General features: G+C 37.0%; 2 protein-coding genes across 7 annotated transcripts in view; both read right to left on the bottom strand.

Annotated features, from left to right (window-relative positions):
* The window catches only part of NAP1L4 (nucleosome assembly protein 1 like 4), a 34,747-nt gene extending 21,401 nt beyond the window's left edge, over positions 1-13,346 (bottom strand). For 3 of the 5 annotated variants that reach the window (XM_083348477.1, XM_083348475.1, XM_083348479.1), the window contains exons 1-8: positions 13,144-13,346; positions 9,148-9,181; positions 6,789-6,850; positions 6,180-6,279; positions 5,329-5,470; positions 3,951-4,037; positions 2,155-2,286; positions 888-959 (exon numbers count right to left, since the gene is read on the bottom strand). In XM_083348477.1, coding sequence (XP_083204603.1) covers positions 888-959; positions 2,155-2,286; positions 3,951-4,037; positions 5,329-5,470; positions 6,180-6,279; positions 6,789-6,850; positions 9,148-9,161 — 609 coding nt within the window. In that variant the 5' untranslated portion in view covers positions 9,162-9,181; positions 13,144-13,346. Of the gene's footprint in view, positions 1-887; positions 960-2,154; positions 2,287-3,950; positions 4,038-5,328; positions 5,471-6,179; positions 6,280-6,788; positions 6,851-7,196; positions 7,295-9,147; positions 9,182-12,908; positions 12,928-13,143 lie in introns of those variants that run through there. The other 2 variants (XM_083348478.1, XM_083348476.1) reach the window with 2 other exon arrangements.
* Positions 13,347-21,230: 7,884 nt separating this feature from the next.
* The window catches only part of CARS1 (cysteinyl-tRNA synthetase 1), a 44,843-nt gene continuing 40,210 nt past the window's right edge, over positions 21,231-25,863 (bottom strand). For both annotated transcript variants that reach the window (XM_083348465.1, XM_083348464.1), the window contains 5 exons: positions 25,220-25,300; positions 24,976-25,043; positions 23,486-23,545; positions 22,715-22,798; positions 21,231-22,059 (listed from right to left, as the gene is read on the bottom strand). In XM_083348465.1, the coding sequence (XP_083204591.1) occupies positions 21,925-22,059; positions 22,715-22,798; positions 23,486-23,545; positions 24,976-25,043; positions 25,220-25,300 (428 nt within the window). In that variant the 3' untranslated portion in view covers positions 21,231-21,924. The remainder of the gene's footprint in view (positions 22,060-22,714; positions 22,799-23,485; positions 23,546-24,975; positions 25,044-25,219; positions 25,301-25,863) is intronic.

Below are 25,863 nucleotides of genomic sequence, written 5' to 3'. Positions count from 1 at the left end.
TGAAGATCTGGCTCTTCCTCCAGGCATTGGGGTCAGGACTCTGGCATGATTGTATGTGTCTAGTGATGCTGTGTTTCAGCGGAGTCTCGATGCAGTTTTATTTTTTGGTCTGTTTGTTTTAATGAAATTGTTTTTGTTTAACACAGAGATTTTTGGGATAGTCACATGTGTGTGTGAGGGGAGGGGGAGACATACACAGAATAAATAAATGGAATAGATAGAATAAATAAATAAAATACAACCAGAAAGATTAATGCCAAACATTCATGAAACAGGTAATATTGAATTAAATGCAAACATGGGCAGATTATTCTTCTAAGCAATCAATAATGAACCACCGAACTATCAATTGTTTCTACCTCTAAAGACTACATTAATAAAAAAGACCTTAACCACATTTCAATAAAAACTGATGTTTTTAATTATTTAATATCTGTACTAATTCTAATTTCTTTGTAATGAAAAATGCCTGGAGCTTTGTTATAAAATCATAGCATGACTACACAGTAATTTTCTTATTCCAAAGCAAGATTTTTTAATTACAAAATATTTCAGCATAGGTATTGTGTACAGAATACTTAATAGGTCTACATCATTGTGGAGGTATTTAGCTATCAGAACAAATAACATGGGGAATGTTTGTCCTGTCTGTTTATGAGGATACAGGTAAAAGAAGTTCAAATGTTAGATTGTGGCTTTTTAAGGTGCCCTTCATTAAATAATAGTAGCAGTAGGTGGTGTATTGTGGCACTATACTACTACTTAAGAATTGTTCCAATACAGCAGGATCTTTGAAAATATGGCTGAGAAAACCTAATATAAAAAAAACCTGAAAGCTTCCATTAACTGCCAATTTACATTAATATTTGAAGTTAATCAATACTAACCATAGGCTGTCCTGGCTCAGAAAATTTCACTTTAATGTCTTGCAGATGTTTTAGAATAGGTTCATCATATTCCTAAACATGAATGGAAAATCTATTATCAAAATGAAATAAATGAGTTACATTTCAATAAAATAACAAACTACATCTATATGCAAATGTTCAGTTTTGATTTTTTTCCTTAACTCTTAAATGAAATACTTTCTAAATAAAATGCAAAAGCCTGAAGAATTTGATAAGTTACATACTAAATAGGCATTTACAAAATATTTTGGCCTAAGCTGTTCTACATTTTAAACAGTTCAATCGCTAAATTCTTTGGAAGTGTTCTGAAAATGAAAGCTGTTTCTGGTTCAGAGCACTTCCAAAATGCTCAAAACTATTTGATGACGAAATATTTGAAATAAAATATTCTACACAAAAACACTAGGTTAATGTCACAAACAAAAGTTTTTAGCTGTACTGTCAGCAAAACTAGGTAAATTCTACCATGTATTCATATGTACCTTAGATGTTGTACTCTTACCCAAACACTGAGACTGAATGTGGCAGACTAGTCAGAGATGCACCAGAAAGTGTTGATAAAACCTCCCAGACTGGTACCGGTTTGTGGCCTGTTAAGAAACCAGGCTGCACAGCTGGAGGCGAGTCCCAGCTATCACAAAATACTGCACACACGCCCCCTGGTCACATGATCATGATGTGTGTCCCTGGCAATGCACACACACTCCCTGGTGACATGATTGCCATCTGTGTGCCTGGCAGCCTGTTCACATTTAACAGCTACCAAGTGTCATTTGGTCATATGACTGCCATTTGCAATCTTCTCTGCTAGAAAGTCACTGGAGAAGTCAGCAGACAAGGTTGCAAAACTTGCCAAGATGACACCCTCTCATCTCTGAGGGCTGGGCTGAAAGAGTTCCTTGCTGATCCATGTCTGCAGCCAAAATCCAAGCAGGAACAGAGCTTGAGCTCCTTCTCTCTTTGATTCCGCAGAACTCTCTGCAGAGGCAGACAGAGAAGGACCCCAAGCTCCATGCACCTCAGCTGCTGAAATGCAAGCAAGCACAGAGCTCAAAATCCCTTTCCTTACCTTCACGCTATTCCGCCGTCCACAGAGGCAGGAAGAAAAAGATCTCAAGCTCCATGCCCATCTGAATTTCGGCAGCCAACAAATGACATTTCCAAACAAATGAACCCAAGAAAGATGTTTAGGGTGTACATAATACATCATGTACACCCTAATCAAAGTAGCCATTGAATTTGTTACCTGTACTAATTCACTCAGCATATCTACATTTCTAAATATTGTGAACCAAAAATCTGGGATTCCTTTAGGATTTGTCTCTTCGGTTGCTCCTGCTTCTTTTTCTTCTATTACTACTTTGTTTTTCAGGTCTCCCTAGAAGATACAGAAAGGCATTTATATGAGTGTGAAAATTTTACGGAAAAGTTTCCAAAATATTTTAAATTTATTAGAAAAGAAAAATAGCTCATTTAATCCTTCACATTTAATAATGAGAAGCAAATAGTTTTAATAAATGAATAATAAAACATAATTTTGTCTAATATCAGTTTGTTTGTTGGTTTATAAGTTTAGTGCATCTAGCAGATTTGAAAGTATACAGGAAAGGTAGCTCTGTTCATTCCCCTATTTCTAAAAGCTGTCTCACCTTCCATATCACACTTAAAACAGAAGTAAGGTTTATTAAGAACAGCACTCAGAATTACCATGTGGTGCCACTCTGGACACAAATGATGAATTTGACAGAAAAATGTTAGCGCTGTAACATTAAATAGGCTTTGGTGTTCGGATATGATCTCTCCCAGCTTCTCTGAAATCTCTTCTTGTCCATGATCTATCAGCATAGTCTCCCCAGCCCCAGGTTGGGTGTCTTTAACGGGTATCCTATGGTCACTGTCCTTGTCTATTTGGATGGAGTATGAGCTTCATCTTCTTGCTTAGCACTGTGGAGCGTTAGGAGGTTGAATGGAAGTTCTCTCTGAGATGGTTTCCCCTGCCTTGTGCTTTGCCCTTCCATGTTTATTAGGCCCCTTCTTTTTATTTTCTGCCCTCTTTCCTGAGAATGGAATTTTTCAGATGACGACAAAAATGGGAATGAGCCCTCCTAAAACTTTCATGGACTGGTATCCTTAAGTTTCTTTAGGGTTCCCACCTTCTTCTGACAGAAGCCCTTTTAGGTGTTCCTCTAGTTTCCCAACATCATGCTGGTGTGAGGAGCAGGTAGGACTACTTATGTTTTGGAGCTCACACAAGTGGAAAGGATCAGGCTTCATAGTCAGAAAAGAAGGCATCTAAACTCCAGGGTGAGCTACTACCACTGATGCTGTCTAAATCTTTTACTTAGACATCTCAGCAATTTTGCTACGGGCAAAGAGATTACAGACTCTACTTGTTACTGGGCTCTTCCTAAAAGTCAGGAACCCAGGGACGTCTACTTTTCTTATCATCATGTGGGATCCACACAGGATCAAGCTGCATAACTTGAATTAGGCAGTCGTGTAAATGCTACGACCAAACAAACAATTCTCTTCCTTTTCACCAACACGTGGAATGTATTCAGGTATCATGCATTAAGCCATAAGCTGATTGATTGAATGTGATGGGTGAACTTAGCTGTGATGGTTTGGAAACTGTAGACAAATATTACATACAAATTACTATGATTTGTACAACAAAGTACAGTTAACAAGATGAAACTACTTGATGTAACCCGCGACAGAGATTACAAGCAGGCAAAATAGCCAGTTTATTCTCGTATCAGGTTTTATTTTAGCACTGGAATGGAACCCATTAGCAGAAAAGGCTGTCACAACAGGTTACGAACAGTGCAAATAGTACCATATTGGAATAATAAAATTAAACTGAAAACATTTAACAAACTTCTTGAACAAGAGTTGGCAATTCTGAAATTACAGAAAGGGAAATGCCTCAGAAAGCACTACCATAAAATCTGACACAAGCAGCACAAATTAATTTGATTGTTCGATAGAAGTTATTGTGACTACCTCAAAATATTTTAAAGTTTATTTATTGCCACTTACAGCTAGTTTCTCTTCATCTTCATTTTCACTATGCCATTCTGCCTCTGCTTCAGTAGGTTCAGCATTACCAATGATGAAGTCACTTCTCTGTACAAATTACACAAATTGTAGATACTTTATCCAACAGAGCCTAAGAACGCTGCAGAAATCTGAAAACAGTGATCTCTCAACTACATTTTTAATGGGTTAAGTAGAGGTGTGAAAACATTTCAAAGTTGAAACATTCTGACCTCACTGCTATAATCTCATCAGAATTGATCCAACCTTAAACAGGCTACAGGTAGTCCTCAACTTATGACCACAACTGGGACTTGAACTTCTGCTCCTAAATGATGCAATCATGAAGAGAGTCACAGCTGCTTTGATGACCCTTTTTTTTACTATGGCTATTACTATGGCTATTCACTTAGTTAAGTGAATCCAGTTTTCCCACTGACTTTATTTGTTGGAAGCCACTGAGAAGGTTGCAGATGGTGATTCTATAACCCCGGGAACTGCAACAATCACAAATACATGCTGGTGTCCAAGAGCCTGAATTTTGATCATGTGACTGCAGGGATACTGCAATGGTTATAAGCACAGGAACCAGACATACATCAGTTTTTCCCCAGTGCCGCTGTAAATTTGAACAGTTACTAAATGACCGTTTTTTAAGATGAAGACTACCTGCATTCTATCATTCTTGGAAGCAATAACTCATGTACCAATAGCAATTGTACCAATTCTGGAAAGATCAGACTGCCTGTTCCAATGTTGGAACAATGTTGGAAGTGAGGCTGCAAAAAGTCCATTCCAAATTCAAAAATGATCATACTAAAACATTTCAGCCACAAAACCTCTTGCATATTTCTATGAATTAGTAAAAAGATCAACTATTTAACACAGAGAATGTTGTACTACACCTCTACAGTCCCAATTTATTTTAAACAAAACAAGCAGTACTTTGAACAAAACAAAGTACTACAAAATAGTATTAAGAAGGGAACACTATTTGAATACTGGTATTACTGGTTACCTTTTTATTTATAACTACATTAACCAATCTAAAGCTAAAATTGAGTTGCATTTTTTTCTTTAAAAGACAAAGAACTGGGGACTGTTATTATGCATTAGTTGAATAATGCTCTAATTCACAAGGCCCAGAAGATTCATGGGTTACCATTATATGGTAAGAGAATGTCAATGATCTTAATGCATAGCAACCAATCAAACATAGATATCTCAGAAGATACAGCCTTGAATTATATAAAAGGGACATGCTTTTGAACACAAAATTAAAATTTGGAAGGGCAGCAATTTGTCTAGCAGTCTTTTCCCTCACCAGTATTTTTAATTTAGAGGATTACAAGCAAATTTAACAGTTCAACTAAACCATTACCTTATCAAAAAGGGGTTGATAAAGAGCTGCATATTTTCTCTCTAAATCATGAACTTCTTCATAAAATTTAGCTTCTATATGTGCACATTTCACCTGAAGCTGTTTCAAGGCATCAATTCTTCTTTTTACTGCTTTTGGTAAGCTGATAATAAAAACAGTTCACTGAACAATAGCATCAAATTTTTATTCAACATAAATAATTTGCTTTACATTTAAAATTCATAGGTAATTAATGCAGAAATACCTAAAGGAAAAATAAATTTTGTGGCTAAATGTGAAAACACATACCGACATGGAAGTTGAAATAAAAATCTAACATTTCTCTAGACATTTATGTCATCTTGTAAACCTAAGTACCTCTTCTGGCTCTTAAAAATACAAGGCATTGTTCAAAACTTCTCAGTTGTGATTCTTTGGGAAAAAACAGGGCCAAAGGAAAATAAATATATTCAACCCCCAACACTTTACAGCAGTTTCATAGAAAATTAATATATGTGACCTGTCTCTTCCAATATTAAAAGTTTTAGACAATCTAATTTATAAAAGAGATACATTTCAGAATTTCAACTAATTTGTAAAAAAGAGTATTTCAGTATTCAGTATACCCAATAGCAATGTTTACCACAGTTAATGTCAGAAAAAAGGAAAAAATTGCAGCAATAAGGAAGATCAAAGTTAGAATACATGCAACTGTAACCTATAAATACATTAAGAATAGTGTGCATATATCTGGTCACATTACTTAAAAACTGGAGAATGTGCTTTCTTTGGTCTTAGGTTTTCCTTGCTACATTAAGAGAATCACTAACCATCTGGACCTCTTTTTCAAGTGAGAGAAGTTTTTCACTTACGTTTCAATATAGCTGGAAGGAGTGTGAGGTGCATTATCAAGTCGATCTTGTAAAGCTGCCAAGACTTGTGGATTCTGCATTACTTGGTCTGTTAACTTTTCTGTAAAAGCAGTACATTACCTAAATTATAAACCTTTAATGAATTTTTAAGGCTGAAGTCAACATAATATTGGAACACAAATAAATAAATCCTGCTTTTAAGAAAAGCTGGAGATCTAATCATTCTCTTGTACTTTCTTCTGAATACTTTCTTATAGCTTTGTTCTGTGCTTTTAAACCATAGCCGTATCTTTTGCAGATGTAAAACTTCACAAATATTGATTTTTTAAAATTTAAATAACAAAGATTTTCTGCTAAAAAGCAACAAAATATACACTTATTTTGTCTCCACCTTTCTCCTTCCAGAAGTCTCTTCATATCACTTCTCTGCAAACAGGATATAACCTACTGCAGATGAAAATGAGAATGAGCCAAATACAGAAAACTAGTATAGGTAGGTACCAGTTACATGTTTCCTCCCTGTATCAGAACTTAGATTAATATAACCTCTGGTAACCAAATAGTTAGTCCCTTTCTTTCCATTGTCTGAAATAAGTCTGAGCCATTTACCTTTTTTATCAGCTGTGCCTTTAGCACTTTCCACAGAATCTGAGGCAGCATCTTCTGCCCTACTGTGAAAAATATTTGAGACAAGAACAAAGTTGTTAAACTTCAGTAAAAAAAATCATGTATATACTTGATTTCCCTGAGACACTAATACACTATGCCAAACATTTAATTTTTATGTGCCAATAATAAGTACAGAAAGAACATTAGAACTGGGAACATAGTGCAGAGAAATTAAACCAAAAATTCACATTTTCAAAGTTTCTTGACAAAATAAGCTTCCACTGATAATATATTATTTCTAATTTTAAAAGTAGGCAAATATTTAAATTAAGAAGTTTAACAGCTGGTACAAATCCAATGACCAGTGAGTAAACATACCATTGCTAGAAAATGTAAACAAATAAACACCTTATGACTACTTGATATGCTCTGGCAATTTTCTACAGGAACAGGATTTGCTTTCTATCAGTGATTAGAAGTTTGAATGCCCAAATATATTCACAAAACTATAAAATAAAAGCATTATTTAGGAAACAGATTTTAAATCACTTTATAAAATTATTTTTCAAAATGCTTCAGTTAAAAAATAGGCTGCTACAATAAAGTAATTATTAGCAGTCACACTCCCAAGGAAAGGACATTCCTTTTTCTTGGTGTTATAATTTTCAACTCTGTTGGGCTAGAAGCCGAAGGTAAACAACAGCAAATAAACTTACAGTAAAGCCAAGCTGGTATGACAGAAAGCATTTCTTTAAATACTTCACTAACAACCAATCATAATTTTCAAAGATTAAGGTATTTGAACTGGGCTCAAAGAAACACAGTACTGTAGTATTAAACTCTTTTCATATTGGCAAGGCAGAACCAAAACAAGGATATTAGAAAAAACATCACTATTGGACTTTAATATCACATATAACAAAAGCTGAAAAATTATTATAAACATGGCTAACTACCTTTCACCAAGAGAAACCTGCCACACCAATGATTACTTGATTAATGGTTAAGGCAAAAGGCTTGAAAGCAACAGACCCTGAGTTCAAGTCCCATCTTGTCATGAAAGCTAAATGGGTGACTTTGGGCCAGTCACTCACTCTTATGCCAACCCTCCTCATAGAGTCCTTGTTGTGGGGGAAATAAGAGGAAGAAGATGTGTTGGATATGTTCATTGCCTTGAATTATTTGTAAAAATAATAAAGGTGGGATACAAACAAAAATATGGATGCAATTAGGAATCTAAATTTCAAGTTTTTCTTTAATAAATGTACCGTTGGATCTGAACTTGTTGAAAAGCATTTTCAACATTAAGTCTAACAGAACTCTCATCTTGTCTCAATTAAGCTTCAGTTCATTAGTTCTTCAGACTATTACTGAATTTATACCTTGGATTAGCACTTCCTTAGCCTCTAGTGACCCAAATAAGAAGCTTAGCTTCATTTCAAATTTTCAGATATGTCCCAATAGCTTCATAGATAAGAAAATATGAAACGTTTTGGAAGGCAATAACAAATATTGAACTGAAATCTCCCCCTCAATCCTTGAAAAATACCTAGTAATACTGTTACTACTACTCATCTCTAGAAATAATCTCAATACGCCAGTCAGTATAATCAAGCCTATTTCAATGTCAAGTTAGTCCCAAGGCAAAAGTAAAATAAGCTAACCTATTGCTTCTCAGCGATGCTGAAACTGAACACAATTTATTTTGTTTCTTTTTATTAGGAAGGAGTTTTAAATAATCCAAGATGAAAATTTCTCTCAAACAGATATAGTCAGCAATAATACCTAATAAAGGATCCTTATTGCTAACAGCCAATAGTTATGTAAATAGGGAGTTAATTGAACTCAGGACTTTATCTTATAAACTGAATGCAGCTGATGCTTTAGATCCTCAGAAACTGATCTGCTACGATGGATTTTATCCTTGAAATGTTTAACAAAGTGTATGATATCAAAAATCAAAATTCTTTGCAATTCTCCTATTAACAGAAATTAAACACCACTCAACAATTGGAAGGTAACAAGACAGCAGTGAATGGTCTAAAATTAGTTGTGGCCCATCTTCTTGGCAAGTATAGTCAAAGTCATGTATTAAGTATGAGACAGTATTATTCTAATGCATTCAACAATTAAATGATTCAGCACACGTCCCCAATACAAGAGCAGAATAATCTAAGTGAAAAATGATACTACTAAAAAGATTAGGAAGCAGACAAGCTGTAAAAGCAATACTGAACTACATTAAAAATACTTTCTACAATCCATATTTTAACATGTTTCATTACATTTTCAAACATATTTTCCATAAAACAATTTCCTTATACATGAGCTTTTTGAAACAGATGTTCAAAGAGCTTACCTGTTTTCTGCCATCTGTAAGATCTTTTATCCACCTGTAACACAATGCATATAGTTTAAAGTATACAATACGTAGAATGTCTATGTAAAATAAAAAAGGATTATTATCAATGCAATCTATCATTTTCAGTAGCAGAGATCTTCTTATGTAATGTCAATCAGAAATGATTTTCACCAATTTTTCCAAGCATGTAGCCTAGTAGTTAGCCAAATTTTCAGAGGACTGCTCAAACATATATAATACCACTTCAGAAAGCATAAGGGGAATTAACAAAAATCACCTAGACCCCTCACTTTCATGCAAAGAATTTCCATTGAATAGGAAGAATATGCCAGGGTCAAACTATGAAATGGTATCAAAACTGAGAACTTGAAAAACCTAGCTCTCCAAAGCCAACATTAATATTATGACCCAGCTAGATGATAGACTGACATGACGTTAGGCCAGACCAATATTTAGATAAGATCCCCCCCAAGAAATACCAGGATAGTAAACTATATTAGGTAGCTCCCCCGTTCTCCCCCCCAAATCCTGGAAAAAGTCAGTGCTAATTCATTTCTATATTGAAGTTATCAGCAGTTGAGTTCAGCTTGAAGATTTAACTTTTTTAGTATTGTGAATCTACACAGAAATGATTTTAAGAAACATGCCTATGTACAAAAGGAGATATACCTATTATTATTGTACTCTAAGACAAACCAACCAATCTACATTATACAATATTTTTGATATTCCCTATTTTAATGTATCTGATCAAAGGCAATTACAATGCAAAACTGAGCATCTATTTTTAATTAAATATTAATTAAATGTATTTTGATTTTAATTAAATAAAAATATTATTTAGAACAAGAGAGAACCCAAGACTGGGTGCGAGAATATACTATTGGCCATAAATATTAAAAAATAAGTCCATGTCTGAAAGCGTAATCAGAATTGGATTACAAAATGTAGCTCAGAATTATATCTTAATTAAAATAAAAACTAAAGTAACCTTACTCCAAATAGCACTTTACTGAAAGCTACTGGAATACAATGTTATTATGAAACATTTAAATATAAAATTATGTATTATGAAATACTACTCACATTCAATTATTACCACCCAGTCCCCTTCTGATGAATATGAGTGATTAAGTATGAAATTTAAATAATTATATTAATATTTAACACTAATCTTTTAACATTCAGAAATCTTACTAACATTCTATCAATAAAGTAAGAATCTCAAATCTTTTTTTACCAGTCTTTGCAAAGAGCCAGGTTTTACTTCTTGTACATAAGTACTATCATTCTTTACAGTATTGAACTCCCATTAGCCATCCATTACAAAATTCTTCCAGTTCACAACAGATCCTGACTCATTTCACAATTACTTTTAAGCTTCATGATTGGGATTTTAAGCCAGAGGATTACTTGAATTAAGTCCTTCATTAAAAACTGAAGTTACGCTTCCATTTGATCTGTTTGCCTGACACTAAAACCTTCTCCACCAGCTTTAGAGTAGGAACCTACAATATTGTACTGGCAGATACCATCCCAAAGGTGATTGACACTACTGTAGTCTATATAAGTAATATTTCTCCCCCTCTTGTTACAAAAGCACAATACTCTTCATGTTTACTATGAAGAAAGTCCCATTAAGTTTAAAATAATTTTAAATACAGCAAAATTTATCTAGAATGATATTTATTTTATTTTATTTATTTATATATGGTACCATAAAAACTTATTTCACTATTGTATATGCTTTCATGGATTATCATATGCATTTATACCATCTATTTGAGTTGGTATTCGGTATTTCAGCTAGCAACTGTTTATATTTTAGAGGTGTGGCATACAATGAAATATTTGTTATAACTACACCTAAACATCAGGATTCGTATACTGCCAAGTCTATTTTATGCCATTGTTTTGGCTTAATGCTTATAGTGTCCAACTAGAAGTTTCTGAAATGCCCACAAGCAGGAGGGTAAGTTATATCCTGTTTTCCTGACATTAGTATTGGATGTGTGCTATATCCAGCTGGGAGGTACTATTATGTTTTCAAGAAAAAGAGTCCCATTTGCAATTTTTTTCCAAGAGTCAACACATCTTGTGGTACTGTATCCCATAGTTCAATTATGCAGTGTGTGTGTGTGTGTGTGTGTGTGTGTGTTTAATCCCTGACTTATAACAACTAAGCCCAAAATTTCTATTGCTAAGTGAAACATTTGTTAAGTGTTTTGCCTCATTTTACAACTTATCTTGCCACAGTTGTTAAGTGAATTACTGCAGTTGTTAAATTAGTAACATGGTTGTTAAGTGAATAGGGTTTCTCCATTGAGTGTCAGAATTTTGCAAAAGGCAATGAGGTGACCCTGGGATACTGCAATTGTCAAAAAAATGAGTCAACTGCCAAGCATCTGAATTTTGACCAGGTGACCATGGGGAGGCTGCAATGGTTGTGTGAAAAATGATCATGTCACTTTTTTCAGTGCCGTTGTAACTTTGAACTGTCACTAAGTGAACTGTTGTAAGTCGAAGAATACCTATGTTCCCTTAAAATTCTATGGAGCTTTCATTCTGAATAAAAATCGATACAATCAGGTGCACATTAAGTTTACATCGCTACACTTCCAAAAACAAGGCAGAGAAAAGTTATACAGGAATTCTTGTTCAGTTACTGTTCAAAAATAATTTTATGACCAATCCTTGCATTTATGACCTTTCCAGGTCTATAAAGGAAAGGTGAAGAAAAATCATAAGGACAATGGCGGTTTCTCTTAGTGAAGGCTTGGCTTAAAACTTTGTTCCTGGTTCAACTGTAATAACTAAACATGGACTACCTGTACAGCACTGCAACCATATCACAAAACAGACATAAGTATTAACAGGAAGTTGGTGTTCCTAGGAATGTAACTCAACATGTCTAATAAAATAAAGTAGTATCAATGCTAAAATTGTTTCCAAAAGCCATGTTTTATAAATTAGCTATTTCTGCACTAGAGAATTTCAGTGTGTAGGACATTCAATACATTGAATATGAGTTTTACATTACACATTCAATTTTAAGATTTTTTTCCTCACAGACCAAAATTAGTTTCAGCTCATTACTTTTATGTCATTTTATCATCTTGAGTGAACTTCTTAATTCTTTTTCTTCACCGGTTTCTTTCAAACTTGAGGCAAGTAGGAGCAAATTAGCTGAGCTTACAAAATGTGCAGCTTTTACCGGAGACTCCCATCATCATGCTATAAACTACGGTAGAAAATTATGGCTTCCGTTAGGGAGCTCAAGAGTTATAAATCCACAGGAAACAACGCGAGGATATGATTTCAAGACAGAGGAAAGAAAAAGGGGGGGGGGGAAACCAGGAGGAAAATCTCCTCAGGTTAAATGTTAAAGGGCTTGCGTCAAGGGAAAAAAAAAACACGTTCATCAGACGTAGAAGGCATTATTAACGTAAAGGAAATTCCCGCGCTTGTATTTCTCCGCATAAACCTTCGACCACGCTATTTAAACCTAGGGGGCCTACCCAGCCGAGCAAGAAAGCACCAAACACATGGCCGAGAAACGGTAGAGCAGGAAGCGAAGACCAAAGGAAAGGGACCGCCCCGAGAAGTGGAAACCAAGCCTCTCTCCTCCCACCCGCATGTGGCAACCTGGGCGAGAGTCAAGACTTCTCGCCTTCTCCGGTCCGGAATGGACCTCACGGCCGCTCCTTAAAATGGTGCCCGGACTAGGACTGGACTACCTCACCCGCTCCACCACTTACTTCTCCCGCTAGCCGGGCCTGGCACACGCACGGGGGTGGCGGGGAGGAGAGGGGGAGAAAATGAGCGGCCGGCCTCCCCACCCCACTGGCCGTCGTCGTCGTTATCATCTTCCTCTCCTGCTCCAGCCGGCCAGCCTGACTACCTGCCGCGAAAGCAAAAGAAAAAAAAAAGAAAAAGGCCGCCGCCAGCACGGTCGCGTCCCAACTCTTCTTCCTGCAGTCTCCTCTCTCTCACCTGGTCCGGCCTCCGCGTCTCCTCACGCCCGAAACAGCAGCAGCCAGGCGGATCCTCTCACAGACTCTCTCAGGGCTGCGCCGCCCCGAACAAGACCGCCTCCCATTGGCTAACGTCGAGGCACCTCTCCCTCCGCAGTAAAAGCCACCTCGATTGGCGCAAGGTTAGCAGCGGTAGCCGCTCCACACGCGGGACATGTTGACTTTCCGGCAGACGGCGGATTAGCCAATTGCTGCGTCGGGAAAGTGGGAGGGAGGCGAATGAGGAAGAAGCGGAGAGGTAGCGGTGGGTGACTGGGCTCGCGCAAAAGCGCCAGAGAGCGCTCGCTCCAGGCCGGGAGGGGGGGGGGAGGGGGAGAGGGAAGCGCGCGCAACCTGCGCGGTTGCTAGTTCGAGGTTACAACGGCGTCTTTTAAAAGCACCGGCTGGCGAGCCGGTCTTTGGCAGAGCGAGGTCTTGTCACTCTGAAGCTCAGCCGATATTTTTGTTGTTGTTGTTGTTTTCGTTTTGGGGCTTTTATTTGTGATGAGCATCTGCACCTGAAAGTTAGCCGGAAGCATCCTAGCGGCATCTTACCACTAACAGGAGCGTTAGATAGATAGATGCGGGAGGGACAACTGCTCCCCGTCTCTTCCAAAGGACACGGTGGAAACGCGTTTTAGGGAAGAAGAAACCTGATTACATGCTAGGACAGGGGTCTTCAAACTTGGCCCTTTTATGACTTGTGGACTTCAACTCCCAGAATTCCTCAGCCAGCAAAGCTGGCTGAGGAATTCTGGGAATTGAAGTCCACAAGTCATAAAAGGGCCAAGTTTGAAGACCCCTGTGCTAGGATTTAGCTGCCGTGGCAAAAGGTCCCGCCTTTCCCTTCTGAACGCTGCCAAACCAAATAATAGCAAAGTCACCGGTCTGACCCTCTCCAGACTTAGACGGCTTGGCTGAAGATGGTGGTGATTATAAAGGAAGGTACCAAGCTAGGAAAGGCTCTTTTATAGAAACATCACAGGTGATAAGATATACCGTGTCAATTCCAGCACGGAAAAGTAATTCTGTTAGAACAGGTCTGAGCGGCCAGCGTCTGCAATGAAACAGACGACAAAAAGGGATTGCTGTGTTCTTTTTCCCCCGATGAAGAGAGAGATGTGGGAATTCTTATCAGCAATTTTACCATAAATGAAGCTGAAGCTGCAATAGATTTCTGACATCGGGTCGTTGCCCTAGTTTTGTTTATGAAAAGAATGGCATTCCTCCCCATACAAGAGTCGCTAAGCCACAATCCTGCATGCATTAACTCTGAGGTAATTATTCTCGGGAGAATCAGTTTCATGTAGTAAGTAACCCGAGGCCATGAGTTTTAGTCCTGCCATACCCACAAAGTCAGCAGCTGGGTGACCTTGGGCTAGCCATTCTTTCTCAGCCCTAGGAAGGAGGCAGTGGCATACCACGCCTGAGGTATCTTTTGTTTTCCTCTGAAAGAAAGTAACGTCTTGCTCTTCTCTGCTATAGAATAGAAAGTTGGACAAAGAAGGCTAAACATGATGACTGGGACTCCCCAGTTTACATAGCAGTCAGTGCTGCATTTTTGTGAACGCTGTGGAAAGATAGGAAAAAACCAATCTCTTGTTATGCCTCCATGGGTTATTATGCCTCTATAAACATATAATTTGCCTGAAGTAAAAAAAAACAAAACACCCTCAACGATGCAAAAGTATCCCTAGTATTTAATTTGTTCAAGCCCTGTTTTACCAGCCTACAAACCAAGTTTAGGAAGAACATATTTATATTTTTAAAAGTAAAATATCCTCCATATTGTTTTTGCTCACCTGTATGGTCCACATGCATTCTTGTTTTGTAGTCATGAAACAGGGCAATCATGTGTCCTTTCCTAACTGCTTGAGATGTGTTGGCTTACTACTTCATAATGCAAAGCAGTTCTGTGACATAGTCAGAAATGAACATTACTATAGCTGCTGATGTCACAAAGCAGGTGCTGACTGGAGAATAAAGGTTATAATCATATCCATATATGTTGCAAGTGGAAGGTTTAGGAAGTCTATCCTAAAGAGACACAAGAAAAACATATTGGAGGGAAATCCAATTTTGCATTAAAAACAAAAATCCAAAGTGATCTTCAGTGCACAGAAAATGCATACTTTCCATAGTGTTATTGAATGGTGGATACATTTAGTTCACTATTCAGAGCTTTTCCCCTTTCATTTTAATAATACCTTCCTGTCTTCACATGTTAATTCTCAACTAGTTCCATTCTCTATAAAGGGTCTGCCTCCCTTTCCCCACCATTTATAGGGCTGCTGCACAAAGAATTTAGATTCTGCAAACAAGTTCCATACTAATGGTAGATTAGTTCCCTATGTTATCAAAACATGGGGAACTGGCTAAGTTAACTGGTACATGGAAGTTGTTTATACCTGTAGAAAGATTTATGTATTAATTTATTGAACTGTAGGCCCCTTTCCCCTTAAAAGAAATTCCCAAGAGACTCAAAGCAGAAACAATTTCACAAAAACACTGTATTTAAAAATAATGAAAAACATTAATTCAGTCCCATAAATTAAATTAAATTAGACAAATACTAATAATTAAAAATGCTTGCCTTAGATGTGGCATCTAACTGCATTTCAAAGTAGACAATATGCCCAGGAGCTCTTCCAATTTTAATGGTTACAGGCCATTCCATTTATGAAGATAATTTCTATAAGAAAGTTACTGATGTCCTTCATTGTTGTGGGAAAGCCTAATATCAATGACTGAGTTGTCAAAATATCAGTGATTTCAATCATAGATGTATTTATTCAAGAATGCAATTTAGTTATTTTTGACACAGATTTATATTCTACTATATCCCAAGGCTATATATGGTTTATAGGGATCTCAGCAAAGATTATTTCCTCCTGATTCAGCCAAGTAGACAAATACTGAATCAAATGGAGTACTTTCTCCTTTTTTTGCTCCAGACTTTCCATTAAAGAGTTTCTTAGATTCTGCATCAATTATTTTTCAGACCATCATGTTTCAAAATTTTAGCAGCAACACTTTACATTCCCTTACACTAAAGGCATGCTCATGAACATAGCACTCTGATGGCTAATTGATTAATTTTATATAGACATATATAAACCATCAAATTGGACACAATAAATAGTACTATTTTCATTGAACAGAAAGTACTGGTCAATTTAAAACAGACTACAATGTTGTTTGGCAAGGCCAATTCATATAGAAAGAAGAATCAGTAATATGCTTAGAGAGAGAGACAGCATGGCTGAAGGTTTCTCCTGATATTATAGATTACTGTATGTGTGGAGAATTCAGCCAGACTATATCCTATGGTCATTTTGACATTAAAAACTCCAGCTAGGGTTTTGCCATTAGATACTCTAGGCTGCTAAACTGATATCTAATTTGCAACTCTATTAGAAAGAACCAGAAGCCCAGGAATGTGTTTCTTGTACTTTTTTGGATTTAGGAACCTGAAACACTGGCTATATATTCATCATACCTTAAGCGACCAACTAGCCAATGCAGTTTAGCTTAGTTCTGCAAATCTATCCAGCATTATTTTAGGTTCAAAATATTGTGTAAGCCCAGCCGTGAAAAGAAGGCACAATTTCAAAAATGATCCACTTGAATGTAGTGTATGTCAGAGTTATCACTGAGAACCAAGCTATTGTCATTTCAAAACAGATCTGATCATGGTCTGGAATGCCAGTGGCTTGGTATATGCTACCTGGCTGCATTTTTTAAACTTACTGCATCAGTGGTCTCAAGATCAACGGTATTTTAAAAATAAGACAGCATATTAAAACCTGGCTCTTTGAGCTATCTGGCCTGGACTGAGGGGTTTTAATGATTTTAAATTGTGATTTTGACTTTTGGGGGCTATACTTAATTTAATTTTAATTTTATATTGTATTGTTTTTAAATTCTGCCCTGTAAACCGCCCTGAGTCCTTCGGGAATAGGGCGGTATATAAACCGAATTAATAAATAAATAATAAATAAATAAATATTAAGCTTTAAATATCAATGTCATGGTTCCGATAGTTGAGACCAATAAAGCAGAACTCCGAGGCTTGAGTTTTACTCTAAGAACATGTTTATTGGATACAAAGTATCAGGATGATCAAAATGAAACCAAGACTAAAGTTCCCTCCAAAAGCAACAGTAGATACAGTAGATAAATTCCCACCCCAAATCTATGCAATCAACTACATTTCCCAATAGAATAGTTTGGCGGGCTTTCTGACATTAGGCTCAACCCCCCCCCCCGGCTGAGGAAACAGAAATGACCTTGGTTCCCACAGGACAAAGAATTGTTTAAGCTAGCATAGAACTTTCCATACCTCCTCCCCACAATCTCGTGGCAACCGAAAATGAACAAGATGGTTTCAGTCACGCTCGTTGCAGGTTTGACACTCAGCTTATTCCTGAATCAGTATAGAGTTATTTCTCCCCACCCGAATGACAAGAATTACAGAATTGTATAGCATATCCTGTTCATTCATGCCAACAGCAAGTTTACTGCAACTCAAATAAGATAACATTGAGTACTGTAGGGGTGTTTTTTTCTGATGAGAGTATTAATGAATTTTCATTTATATTTAGGTTTTTTTTTCTTTCTAGTATGTTTTGAAGGGCAAAGGCTAAGGATTAGAGATGATATAATGTGATGCCTTTGCCGCCAAAAACTAATGTGATACTTCATTCGTGTTGCAATATGTTAGAAGCTGCCAAGAGACAGCCTTGTGGAATATCTGTGTTAAAGAAAACAAAAATAAAAATATCTACATTGTTTTTTAAAACACCCATAGTTACTAATATACACATTGTTTTGACTGATCATCTCTGAAGTTGACAATGTAGGTTTTCATACCATCTCAGACAAACAATAAACATCACCCCATTAAATAAAGGAGTTGGCATTTATGAGTCCCTAGAGGGGAAGGTGAACTGAGGCTGACATATTCAGAGGCTTGCAGTGCAGAACGTAAATGTCAGCAGAAAGCACTGGGTTGTTAGTTATTTAGGAACAAGCAGTAGAGCTGAACCTACTGAGCAAAGCTGAACTCATGTACCTATTGAACTACCGGTACTATTTTCATATGTACAGAAATGGTAGGTTATTGTAAGCTAGTTTGGGTGACTTTTTACATTATATTCAAATCAGGTTTAAGCATTTTACATTTCATAATTAGATTCTGTATCAAAATTTTGCAATATGTAGTGACAATAGATCTATTGTGGATCTATTGTGAAATCTATTTGGGAAGCTTATTGATTCCTGAGAACAGATTTTAAAATTGCTGAAGGAGGAGAGATGTCTAAAATAATCTGCTGCAAGACATCTCTGTGCAGTATGTTCCATTTCCAGGTCTTTGATTTGAGGTGAAGTTTATACATTTGGAGATATTTAGTTCCTTTTGGTTTTATGATAATGATGATAATAAGTTGGAAGGGACCTTGGAGGTCTTCTAGTCTAACCCACTGCTCAGGCAGGAAATCCTATACCATTTCAGACAAATGGCTGTCCAATCTCTTCTTAAAAACTTCCAGTGTTGGAGCATTCACAGCTTCTGGAGGCAGGTTGTTCCACTGATTGTTTTGTCAGGAAATTTCTCCTTAGTTCTAGGTTGCTTCTCTCTGATTAGTTTCCATCCGTTGCTTCTTGTCCTGCCTTCAGGTGCTTTGGAGAATAGCTTGACTCCTTCCTCTTTGTGGCAACCTGAGATATTGGAACACTGCTATGTCAACCTTCGCCCTTCTCTTCATTAAACTAGACATACCCAATTCCAGCAGCCGTTCCTTATATGTTTTAGCCTCCAGACCTCTAATCATCTGTGTTGGTCTTCTCTATACTCTTTCCAGAGTCTCAACATCTTTTTTACATCATGGTGACCAAAACTGGATGCAGTATTCCAAGTGTGGCCTTACCAAGGCATTGTAAAGTGGTATTAACACTTCACGTGATCTTGATTCTATCCCTCTGTTAATGCAGCCTAGCACTGTGTTGGCTTTTTTGGCAACTGCAGCACATTGCTGGGTCATATTTAAGTGATTGTCCACTAGGACTCCGAGTTCCCTCTGTTACTATTATTGAGCAAGGTACCACCTACTGTACCTGTGCATTTGGTTTTTCTTGCCTAAATGTAGAACATTAATTTTTTTACCATTGAATTTCATTTTGTTATAGCACCCAATGTTCAAGTCTGTCAAGATTCTTCTGTATCTTAAGCCTATCTTCTAGCTATTCCTGCCAGCGTGGTGTCGTTTGCAAATTTGATGAGTTCCCCATATATCCCCTCATCCAAATCATTGATGAAGATGCTGAAGAGCATTGGGCCCAGAACAGAGCCCTGGAGCACCCCAGTAAACACTTTTCTTCATGTAGATGCAGTTCCATTGAGGACCACAGTTTGTTCTTTTGCTTCTCATTATACTGTACGTTGGTTTTCCCCAGAAACAGTATATCCTCCTCTGAAGAAATATTAGGCCCTTTTATAGCATACCACAAAGACTTAGTTCACAGATTTGTTATGGTGTGTTAAACACAGCAATCGGCTGAGTTATTATCTATTTTTCTTAGTTAAAAGATTTGCATAGCCACCCATTTTAAAAAGCAACCCTGGATAAAAAGCATAACAAAACCAAGAACTATAAAATCTGAAACCATAAAAGCAAAATAAAATTGGTATGTCAATCATCCTCTTGGAATGCTTCATATCTAAATAGTTTCATGATACTCAATGCCTGGGTAAAAAGCCAGGTCTTGATGGCCTTCTGAAAGACTTGTGTGGAAGCCTGGTGAATCATGGGGGGGGGGGGGAAGTAGCATTCCACAAGGTATAGGCAGTCATGGAAAAGGAATGCTTCCAGGGTTCCAAGGGGGAACCCAATAGATTTCAGGGAAGAAGCCTGAAGTGTGGCTACCTTATTGACCTGGCTGTGTTCTGGATGATTTGTATCTTCCGAGAGGTCTTCAAGGGCAGTCCCATATAAAGCACATTCCAGTGATCCAAATGGGAAGTGACTAAGGCATGAGTGACTGTGAACAAGGCCTACCTATCCAAGAAAGAGTGCAATTGGCACACATTTGTTATTATTGCAAGGTATTTAAATTACCCTAATTTAATATGGTACTAGAAGAGTCATAGTGGGCGGGCAGCAAATCAGATGGAACTTTTCAAGAATAAATGTAGATTTTGTTGAAATGTTGACTTTAGTTTGTAAAAATCAGAGTGACCTGTGACATTTTATTGAGTTACAAAGTAATTTCAATAGGACAAAACAACCTTAACATTTGGTAGAGTTGGTGGGAATGTATTCTGGGTTGGTCATAGATTATAACAACAATCTGAAAATTATGTATAAATGCTATATTTACAGCAAAAAATGGATCTATGCTTCTGAGTCTATATTTAAAGAACAATTTTGCAGTAATGTTTCAATTCCTTGCAACTTGCTCTTCTTTAGCACCAGTGGCGTAGCGTGGGGGGTGCAGGGGGGGCCGGCCGCACCGGGCGCAACATCTGGGGGGGCGCGCTCGCACTGAGCTGCTCAGGGAGCCCCAAGGGCTGCACAGAGTTGGCTTGGCTCCGCTCTCGAGCTGCTCTTTCTTGCAAAGCGAAATGAGTCCGGCAGGTGAGATGGGCAGCCACATAAACTGAATAAAATAAATAGAAGCGGCCAACTCTCTGCCCAGGCTCAGGCCAACCGCAAGCGCCCCGCAGGCGCCCTGGCAGGTTTGGCCGAGCGAAGACGGACCCGCTGGCCGGCCGGCCTAGCTTCGTGCGCATGCGTGGCTTTATTTAGCGGGGCTCACGTGCAAGCTTGAATGCAGCGGCTCTTGCAGGTCGGAGCCCCGCCCAGCCGCCCTCGAGAGGGACCCGAAAGCATCCCGCATGCGCGCGACTCTTCTTGGAAAGTCTACGCCGCTGCGGGGCGCGTCTTTTCAGCAGTGCCGTGATGTCACCGCCCGCCCGCCCCTCTATTTCCGCTTCCGGTTGCCTTGCCCCAGGTGCTGACAACCCACGCTACGCCACTGTTTAGCACTCTTAGTTTCTACTTAATGTCCTATTTTATTAATCTGTTAATCTGCCAAAAAAGTGTGCAAATTGTTAGACTTGGAGTGAGTTACAGAAAATAAATTGGTACCTATTTCTGAAAAAATGTGAAATTAGATTTTGCACTAAACAAAAATATTGCTCAACTGATCATGTCATTCATTAGAAAAATAATTATTTCATTCTAGGGAAAGATGAAATTGTTTTATACATTGACTCAGTTTCTCATTTTTCTAATTTTGATTTAAATTAATAACAAATTTATCAGTTTTCCTTTACAAAACAAACCTACCTGAACGGTCCCGCACATTTTTAAAAGTACTTTACATAATGTAATGTTTTTCAGTATGTTTTCTAATATAATGCAGTTATCTTTTTCTAGCACACATATTTTGTGCATGTTTTCCTAAAATAAATCTTTTTGTAGACTTTTTCTCCATCTGTACTAATTCACAAATTAGTTTAGAAATAAGTGAATTTTCAGATTAAAATTAAATTAGGTTTTTGTTGGTTCTTAGTTTTTGATCCTGTTGCATAAACATTACATGGATTTTATTACGGTAACAAAAGTTTTATTGATATCTGCAACTAAATTATATATATATCAGCACAGTATGGCACATGCAGAAATAACTTATTACTTCCACTGATGTTACCCATCTCTTGCATTTCTTTAGGAAAAATATTGTCCAAATTTTATTTTCATTTTGCAACTCCATTTTGATTCATTTGAAGAAATTCCTTGTACAGTTTTTCTTGTGCTTCATACATTTTCTTTAATTTCTTCATCTGTCCTTTGCTGAGTTCTTTGCCTTCTACGTCATGGGTTGGAAGCCCCTAGAAAATATTAATTCAATATAAATGAGTGAAGAGATTCAGTTTCAAATACTATTATGAATGAAATGATGATTGGGATGGCCTTGAACCAGCCTCTTTTGGTCTCTTCAATGAGACGTGGTGGATAATATTAGTGCTGTTATCTTACAAAGTTCTGCATTGTAAGGATTATAACTGATTACATTTGTTAAGCACTTTAAACATTTGAAATAATCATGATTATTTTTTTTTATTGAAAAGTTTTTCAGTACATTTTATCTTTAACAAAACAAAACCCCTCCCAACCCCCCCTCTTCCCAACCCTCCCCCAACACCTCCCTCCCTCCCTTTCCCCCCTCCCCGACTTCCCAGAGCTAAATACAAGGTATAAGAGTAAAAACAATCATAATCTACCATATGAAAACAACAAGCTATTAAATCTATCGCACTTTAACTCTTATAAAATGACTACAAGCGATATAAATATCACATCAATACTTATTCAAATGCTAAATGAAACTTTTTAGTCCCATATTTATTCTGGATGTAATCAATCCATTTTTTCCACTCCACAATATACCTCTGAATAATCATGATTATTTATACTGGTAGTTTTTCCCCTCATTCCTGAATTTTGTGTGTGTGTGTGTGTGTTTTAAAGTCGCAGTATTCTTACACTTTCATCGAATTTGGAATATTTGTCGTGCTCAGATTTAAACATCTCTCCAGGTGGAATTTTCATTTTTGCAAGTTTTGCTGCCTGTAACATAAAGTAGACATTAAAATTCAGGAATAAATAACATAATAAGAATTACAGTTAGTCCTTGAATTATAACAATTCATTTAATGATCATTCAAGGTTACAATGGTATTGAAAAAAGTAACTTATGACAAGTCCTGGCATTTACCACCATTACAGTGTCCTGTGGTCACATGTTCAATATTTATGACACTTGCAATGTCCTGGAGCCACATCATTGCCATTTGCACCCTTCTCATAATCTTCCAACAAGCAAAATCAGTGGGGAAACCAGATTTACTTAACAACTATGTGATTTGTTTAACCACTCTGGCGATTCTCTTAATGACTCCATCAAAAGAGGTCATAAAATTAGATGTGCCTCATTTAACATCTGCATCACTTAGCATGGAGGTTCTGGTCCTAATTGTGGGGGTGAGAACCACCTGCACCATTGCCACAACATTTTTTGTTGCTCACATTGTAACAAACATACCCAACCTTCAGCTAAAAATAAACTTTGATCAACACTTCAAAAACTTCAGATAGAAATAAATGTTCACATTAATATCACAAGCATGCTATGCAAAAGCACAAAAGTCTTTACACTGTAGAATGACTTGGACAGTGAAGGCAAAATTATCTTCAAGGTCTGTAGTGACTGTGATATCACCGCCTACCATTCAGCTCATGATATAGGTGATTTACCTCTTGTTCTTGTTTTTTCTTAGCTGCTTCTTGCTTTTTCTTCTTTTTCTCTTCTTCAATCTAGGTGAAATCATAATAAAGAATGATCATTATTTTAAAAACAATATTAAAATCACTGCACCGTATGCATATATTCCCCATCCTTCAAGTCTGATTATTCTGCATCATCACAGCAGGGTGTGTATTCATGAAGAACAGTCTACCTGCTGGAGCAAAAAAACCCATCTATCCTAGGGTACCAATGATGATACAGGAGGATGCTGGAGGTGAATGATCACTTTAAGGACAACAGCAAAAGCATCATTTCATGCCACATGGGAGAAGGCAGTGGTAAACGAGCCCCGTTTTTTCCAAGAAAAAGTGACTGATAATATACTGTTGGATAGTAGGCCCTCTCGAGTAAGATAACGATATGCGGCAGAGGAAATGTTGAGGATCTTTTGGAGTATCAATGGTGTTATGTCACAGCTAGATGTGGGATGTGTCGTCATGAAGGAAAAGTAAAGTTGAAGTGGCAAAGATTGAATTACAGGGGAACATGAACATGAGAAAACTGGGAATTGTGGAAGGAAAAAGAAGAGGACCATCAGTTACAAGTAGATAAACTCAAGAGTAGCAACACACTATAAAAGCTTTTTGGATCAAAATTTGGTGAAACATTCAAAAGATTTTTAAGAGAAAGTTAAAGTTTTCTCCGTAATTGTTTTATTGGGTATTGTTGTAGATTGTGATGTTAAAGAAACTAACTTGATGTTGAACATGATAACAGCAGCACGGTTACTGGTGGGACAATATTGGAAGAAGGATAGTTTGCCCACTATAGAAGAATGGGTGTTTAAAGTTTCGAATCTTATAGAAATGTCTAAGATTTCTGCTTATTTGAAAGATCATTCACAGGAAAGATATATTTCAGTTTGGAGGAGATGGATAGATTATATTCAGAACAAATATGGGACTAAAAAGTTCCATTTAGCTTATGAGTAGATTTTAGTGGGATATTGTTATTGGTACTTTGTTTGTAGTTATGTTAAAGGGGAGTTAAAGCACATTATGAATTTGGTTAATTGTATATTATGCATAATTTTTATTTAGAATATGATTATTGTAACTATAATCCTGTATTTAGCTCTGGGAAGTGGGGGGGGGGAAGTGGGCGGGTTTGGGGTGGGAGGGATTTGGGGATATATTGTAAAATTTTGTTTTTGTAAAACTTTAATAAAAAAAAAAGAGTAGCAACACACAAGGAATGAAATGGGGATGAAATCATAAGGGCTTTGCCCTCATGATGTCATATATATATATTAAGGGAGCATTCCTTCCTCTAGCAAACAGCACGTGTGGTTTAGCCCCCAAATCCCTAGTAAAATTTGTACTCATAAACAAGTACAGAGGCACAGGACTACATTTCTGTTCCTAGCTCATGCGTAAGTGGTGGATCGTTGTAAATTAAATGCATAGGAAAAAATAATTTGAAGAACAGAATGCAGAACCTTTTCCTTTTCTTCTCTTTCTTTTAGCAAGGTGTCTCTGTCTACCAACTTGACCACGGTTGGAAGTCCTAGGGGAAAATTAAAAAAAAAAAGATCTTTTAAATGCTTTTATATATGTCATTACTACGGTTTACCCAGTCCATCATCCATATAAATTGTCTGGAATCAAGCTAGATTGCTACTGTAGTGTTTCATATTAGCAGCCGAAAAGAGAAGCCAAGACAGAACTCAGGCACTTTTTTACCTTCATGATCTTCAAACCGAACTCCGTGCTCTGGAAGGATATCGTCTCGAAGCGAATCGCAAAGCTTCAGAACTTCAAACACTACAAGAGCAATGAAAATGTTGAAATTTAAAAAAACACGTTGAAAGTTAAAAAAAAATCTGGTCAGCTGGACAAGGTGAAGACATTTTATTAACGTTTCAGTGGGTGTTCTTCATGATATAATTTTGCTAATTTTTCCTGTTTTTGTTTTAGAGGAATAAGCATTTGAGGAAACACTGTATACTGCACAATCTGAGAATTGGGATGACTTAAACTTTCCAGGAGATCCCTCATTATATATATTAAGTTTTTTTAGCTCTGTGCAGCATTTTTTCGTTGGCAGCGTTTTTCTCATATCTGAGCCAAGAATCATACTGTACCCTTCATTTCAACAGCCAGAATTGAAGACTTAATTTGGGAACATCCATACAATTATACAACTTAACTCCCTGCATAAATGAACTTTCATTATTCCTGTGAAATTGACTAAAACTGCAATCTTAAATACATTTCCTACCAGTTAAATTCTTTCAACTTCCAGGGAATTCTTAACTAGTAAATATGTTTAAAGTTGCACCAAATAAACCACAATAAAACATTATATGCTTTTTAAGAAATGCATA

The sequence above is a fragment of the Vipera ursinii genome, assembly GCF_947247035.1.
Source record: "Vipera ursinii genome assembly, chromosome: 1".
Lineage (NCBI taxonomy): Eukaryota > Metazoa > Chordata > Lepidosauria > Squamata > Viperidae > Vipera > Vipera ursinii.
This window is presented reverse-complemented; position numbering and strand designations above follow the sequence as displayed.